General features: G+C 50.8%; 1 protein-coding gene across 4 annotated transcripts in view; it reads left to right on the top strand.

Annotated features, from left to right (window-relative positions):
• Positions 1-131: 131 nt before the first annotated feature.
• HEYL (hes related family bHLH transcription factor with YRPW motif like) overlaps positions 132-6164 on the top strand; it is a 14988-nt gene continuing 8955 nt past the window's right edge. Inside the window, exon 1 of one of the 4 annotated variants that reach the window (XM_029949189.1) lies at positions 132-217. Coding sequence is in view for 2 of the 4 variants with exons in the window: in XM_029949187.1 (XP_029805047.1) it covers positions 138-217 (80 nt within the window). In the remaining 2 variants the exon portion in view is untranslated. Of the gene's footprint in view, positions 218-276; positions 325-6087; positions 6132-6164 lie in introns of those variants that run through there. The other 3 variants (XM_029949187.1, XM_029949188.1, XM_029949190.1) reach the window with 3 other exon arrangements.

Genomic DNA, 6164 nt, shown 5'->3' on the forward strand with positions numbered 1-6164 from the left:
GGGCCCTGGGAAAGGGCGGCGGGACTGGGCGGGGCGGGGCGGAGCTGGGCCGGGGCCGGGGCGGGGCCGGGGCGGGGCCCGACTTTCCGGCTATTAGCCCGCACCGCGGCGCGGAGAACCTGGAGCCGGCGCAGGCCATGAAGCGGCCCAGGGAACCCAGCGGCTCTGACAGCGAGTCCGACGGACCCATCGACGTGGGCCGCGAGGGCGAGCTGAGGTGAGGGCTGGGATGGGGATACTGGGAGTGCCTGGACGGGTTCAGCGGGCCCAGGAATGGCCCTCCGTAAGGCCTCAGGAGATGCAGGTGTGGGCGACGGACCGCAGGTATGAGTGGGTAGCGGGTGGGGGGTGGGAGGCGGGGACACATGTGCAGCGTGGGCCGTGACACGCACGAGTGCCTGGATCTCTTGCGCTCTGGGCCATTCAGGGCTGAGGGTGTTGGGATGGAAGTGGAGTTCAGCTCGAGGATGCCATGCCCAGTTAGTGATCGTCGTTCTGTCGAAGACAGGTTGAGGCTATTGGAGGACATTTCCTTGAAGATCTTAGGAAACCCTCATGGACTATTGGTATCTATGTCCCTGGCACATCCCTGCCAGAATCCGCCTGAGTAGGCAGAATAGCCATACTTTCTCAATTCCATCCTAGCTTGGGTGTACTTTTCATGTAGTATCCAAAATGCTTCCAGGGAGAAAGAAAATCTCCCCATAAGCAAATTGGACTTCGTAATTAAGGTTTTGCTATTGAAGAAAATAATAGCTGACTTGTCAGTGTCAATTTGAGACCGCAAATCCAACACTCTTTCTACTGCCCACCCTGCTGCCAATGTCTTTCATCTCTAAATATTCTGATTTGCTTTAAACTCGTAGAACAAACTGCACTTGTACAGTTCTGCTACTTCCCCCAGTTCTGTGAACAATCTAAGCTTCAGTCTCCTTGTTGGTAAAATGGGTATAAACAATAGAACTGATTTCATGGGTTTATTGGGAAAATCAAATAAGAGTGCATGTCATGGGCTTAGCACAGGGCTTAGCACGTAGCAAATATTTAATTCATGTCAGGCACCCAACATGTGACACATGCCCAGAGCCCTGAAAGAGAGGCAGGGACTGAGTGGGAGTCCGCAGGCCTGGGTCGCAGCCCCAAATCTGCCACCAATTCACCATGTGACCTTGGACCATTATTTTCTCTTTCTGAGCCCGTTTCCTCATCAATAAAATAAAGGAGAACATGGAGCAGGAAAGCTGATCTCTCTAGGCTCATCCAAACCTGAGTCTCTAGAATAGATTTGAAAGGGGGATTCAAGGGATGCCTGGGTAGCTCAGTCGGTTAAACATCCAACTCTTGATTTCAGCTCAGGTCATGATCTCACAGTCCTGAGATGGAGCCCCCAGTTGGGCTCCGCAGAGTCTGCTTGAGATTCTCTCTCTCTGCCTCTCCCTTTCTCCTTCTTCCTCTCCCACCCTCCCCCCATTGTCATTCCAGCAGGCTCTCAAAGGAAGAAATAAAGAAAGAGAGAGAGAGAGAAAGACAGAAAGAAAGAAAGAAAGAAAGAAAGAAAGAAAGAAAGAAAGAAAGAAAGGGATTCAGTTCCTTCTTAGGGATGTTTTTGAGGGCATTTCATAATTTCAATGACTCCAGTTTTCTGAGGCCAGGATATCCTACCTCAATCACAAATTCTTGTAAAAGGCCACCAGCTTCCAAGTATTTATAGCTTATAACAGGAGGTAAGGCAATAGATAACCCCCTTGGATCCTGTACATTAATTAGGTTTGCGGGTATATGATATAATTTCCTATGCAACTTATTAGCGTTCTTAAGTAGTTTAGCAGAAACTGCTATTTAGAGAAGCAATTCTGAGTCTGGACGTGCTAGCAGTGGGGAAGGGCCCAGCGCCACGTGCTTGTGGTGGAGGGGAGTCTCAAATTCAATGTCATTGGGTCTTAATGAATCAGAGGGATGAAATCGATGCCAGAGTGCTGGCTCTGTCTTCCAAGAATTTGCAGCTTGGCCAGTGACCTGCCAGGTTACACAGAGACCATGGACAGGATAGAAGATGGAAGGAGAAACAGCCTGTGGGCTGTGAGAGCACCCAAGCAGGGAGGGGTTACTCACAACCAAAGGCATCAGGGAGGGCTTCTTGAAGGTGGTGGTATTTGGGCAATGACATAAAGGATCAGTGGGTAGATTTTTCCTATACGGCATTTTGTCCTTTATAGCCAGAACCCCTTTTTAGACACTGTCTAGATTCTTAGAGGAGCAGACCCCCTCAGAGCAGAGAAAGCAGTTAGACATCTGGCAGAGGCTGACTTATAGACCCCTCTTTGTAGCACTCACCAAAGGGCCCTGCCCCCAGCAGACATCAATGCTTCAATTCAGGGAGTGCTGAACGATGCCTGCTGTGGCCCAGACCCTGGGTTGGGCATGGGGGGCCCAGATGTATCCTGCTAAGCCTCTGCCCTCGGGGAACTCTCAGAGAAGAAGAGCTTCATGTACAAAGACAGCCAGATAAGCAGTGACCAGGGCCACAGGACTGGGGCAGCCAGCTTCCCCTGGGGTCAGAGGCAGGGTGCAAATCCCCCACACCCAGAGATGTGAGAATAAGGAGCAGGGTGTGTTCTATTGTCTCTATGGGCATCTGCCTAGTGGTGGCATCTTGCCCCATATGAGAAAATCACACCTATCTGAACCCAGCCTCCTGACACATGCTGGGTCCGAACTGAGAGTATAGATAGCTCTCCCTCCCCTCCCTCTCTGTGAACATTCAATGAGCACCTGTCATACGGCAGGCACTGGGTCAAGGTCTGTGGGTCTTTCCTATATGATTTAAGGCACATGGTGGCCTTTGAAGTTAGATACACCTGAGTTTGATTCTTACCACCATTAACTTGGGCATTTCTGAACCTCCACTTTCTCCCTTACAATACTGGTATGCTAATACATACCTCACAGGGTGAGCCTTAGATGAGGTAATGTATCTAAAGTGCACAGCTCCCAGATTTGGCCCAAGGTAGCTTCTGGAAAATGCTGCTCCCAAAGGAGTCACCATTTAGTTGGAGGGTGTCATGTTCAAGAGGCAGAATGGTCTAATGAGAAGACTAGATGTCTGAAGGCTTGACTTGCTAGGCACAAGTCTTAATTCTTTGTGTCTCTGTCATTCCATCTATCCAGTGATTATTTTTCCTAATGTGAAATAGCCCCAGTACTACTTAATTCACAGGGCTGTGGTGCAGTACATGAGACAAGTGAATGTGGAAGCACTGCCTAGAACAGGGAGCACTGGATGCGTGACCATGTGAGGGGGTGACACACATGAGGGGGTGACGATACTGGATTAAAAGCCAGGAGACTTGGCTCCAGTTCTGGAATTTCCTCTAATTTGCTGTGTAGCCTGGAGCAGACCCTTCCCCTCTCAGAGTTTCCTTATTTTACAAGGGGCCTCAGCACTCCCTGAAAACCCTTCATCGGGGACATTGTGATTCTGCCTTTGGTTGATACAGAATGAGTGGGGTCACCTGCAAGGGTTCTACAGGGAGGGTTCCCGAGGGGGGAACTGAGAATGAATGCTGAGGGCAGTCAGGACTGGCAGCCAAACCACCCCCCTAGGAGACCTCCCCTGAAATCTGGCTAGGGATCACTCGAGGCTCGTGAAGCAGATCTTGGTGGTCAGCATATCTTCTCTGGATCCGTGAAAATCTGCCTTATTTTCAGACTCTCAGACAAGAAGCTTCCACCTCCTCCCTCCACCCCCGAGTGTCAGGGCCAGATCACAGCCTGGAAGTGAGCTCTGGTTGAGCTCTTGGGAGCTTTAAGGATAAGGGGACTGGAGGGCTATTCAGACAGACAGGAAGTAGGAATTAAGAGAGAAAACAATGCTGAATTTGGAGCCAGAAGACATGGATTCCCATGCTGGCTTTGCTCCTTAGCAGCTGCATAGGCTGGGCAAGCTGCCTTTGGTCTCCAAGGCTCAGCATTCTCATCTGTAAAATGGGGCTTTTGTTAGGCTTGGAGGAGGGAAATATATGTAGTAATGCCACGAAAACCATGAAGTGAAGTTTGCCTGTGAGATATGGAAGTCAGGGACGAGGGATAATGCTGCGGAGAACAAGTGACCAGAAGAGTGGAAGAAGAGACAACAGAGCCACCATGCCCTGAAAGGGGTGCGTCAGCCTCTGACAGATGGTCCCTGAGGAGGGATCAGGCTGAGGGGCAGTGACGTGCACAGTGCTAACCCAATACCCCTAGAGACTCCTTATCCAGCCTAGTGGGGGACAAAGGCCATGTTTTAGTCTCCCTTGGCTCTTGGGGCTTGTCCTGAGTGTAGCTTTGTAAACAAGCTGCCTTCTGATCTCAGGATCTGTCCATCGGAGCCCTGGACCCAGCTGCTGGGCCATCCCGCCCAGGAGCTTCACAGGCCTCTTACTGGCCCTTCTCATCCAGATGATTGGACAGAGATATCCTTTTCCAGATGTAGCTGGACAAAGCCAGGGACATAGCAGTGGGATGTGATCGGTGTTGATGTGGACTCTCCTGCAACCTTCTTTCTTTGAGCAGTTGATGAAAATGATCTAACCTCTCATGCCAGGAGGGTAGTCACTCAGGCTGACACCTTCCTTGTGAGCCACATAGGCACCCATCCCACAAAGGCCTAGGAGGTAGCTTTTTTGGTGTCACTTCTTTGTTCCCCAGTGATGCCAAAGATGAGGGCAAGAGGAAGGAGTTCAACCATGAGCTCTGCCCTGCTCCAAGCACTTTTGGGTACTGGGGCTGCAATAATCAATGAGACAGACATGGTTCGTGACCTCAGGGAGCTTATGCCCTTGGTGGAGAGATAGACATTAATCAAAAAAACCATATAAATGAAAAAACATCAAAAGGGTGTACCTGCTGTGAATGCAGAATGCTAGGAGAGGGTAGAACCAGGGCTATCTAGTGGGAGGGAGGATGTCAAGAAGCCTCCAGGAGGATGACATTTGAGCTGATATCTGAATGGTGGGAGAAGGTATTAGGCAAAGGGGCTTGGGCTTGGAGGTGGGCGGACAGGGTGCCCTAGAGAATTTTAGGCTAGGGAACAGTATGTGTAACCACAGGAACAAGTTAGTACATCCACAGTCTGGAGTGCACAGAGCTAAAGAAAGTTGAGTCTGGGTGGGGACAGGAGCCAGCTGGGCTACCTGAAAGACAGTGGCCTTGATCCTAAAAGCATTGAGAAGGCCCTGAGGAGTTGTTGGTTGTTGTTGTTTTTTTAAATTATGTTTATTTATTTGAGAGAGAGAGAGAGATTGAGAGAGAGAGAGAGAGAGAGAGAGAGAGAGAGAGAGAAAACCAGTGGGGGAGGGGGAGAGAAAGGGAGACAGAATCCAAAGCAGGCTCCGGGCTCTGAGCTGTCAGCACAGAGGCGACAGTGGTGGGGGGCTCAAACCCACCAACTGTGAGATCATGACCTGAGCTCAAGTCAGACACTTGACCCACTGAGCCTCTCAGGTGCCCCTTTTAATATTAAAAACATTTTTAATGTTTATTTATTTTTGGGAGAGAGCCTGAGGAGTTTTAAGAGAGTGACCAGATCAGATGCACATGTAAATGAGCATTGTGCCTGATTGTAGGGTCTTGCTAGGCTCCAGGTGGGAGATGATAGAGGTTTGATTCTCAGAACATCAGTGGAGATGAGGACAGAGGTGAGCTGTATTTTAGACATGGAATGGGCACGTTTGGATGAGGGGTTGAGGACAGAAGAAGAATCAAAAGTGGTAGCCAGGTAGCCTTGCAGACCTGGGAGATGGGGGCCCCGGGGGGCGGGGCGGTGAGTACAGGGCAAGCTTGTGGGTGCCTGTGCATATGTGTGGCATTTTGCATTCTGAAATGGCAGGGGAGTCACCTTGTCTAAAGTTACCTGTTGATGGGGCCTCACACCCGGCGCCTCCCCTTCGGGCCCCCACCGGAGAGCTCAGCGTCTGGAGCGTTGGGACCTGGCTGACCGTGCATCTAGGCCAGCCAGGGACTTGAATGGGGCCTCCAGGGTGTTGATCAAATGAATGGTCCTCAGTGTAATTCCACGAATCCCCTCCATTCCAGAAGGACCTCGGAAGCAGGAAACCGTTAGGAGGGCGAGCAGTGGGCTGCAGAAGATTTCGGTCAGTCTGGGGAGAAAAGACCTGCCCCCCCCC

This window comes from Suricata suricatta, chromosome 8, assembly GCF_006229205.1.
Source record: "Suricata suricatta isolate VVHF042 chromosome 8, meerkat_22Aug2017_6uvM2_HiC, whole genome shotgun sequence".
Taxonomy (NCBI): Eukaryota; Metazoa; Chordata; class Mammalia; order Carnivora; family Herpestidae; genus Suricata; species Suricata suricatta.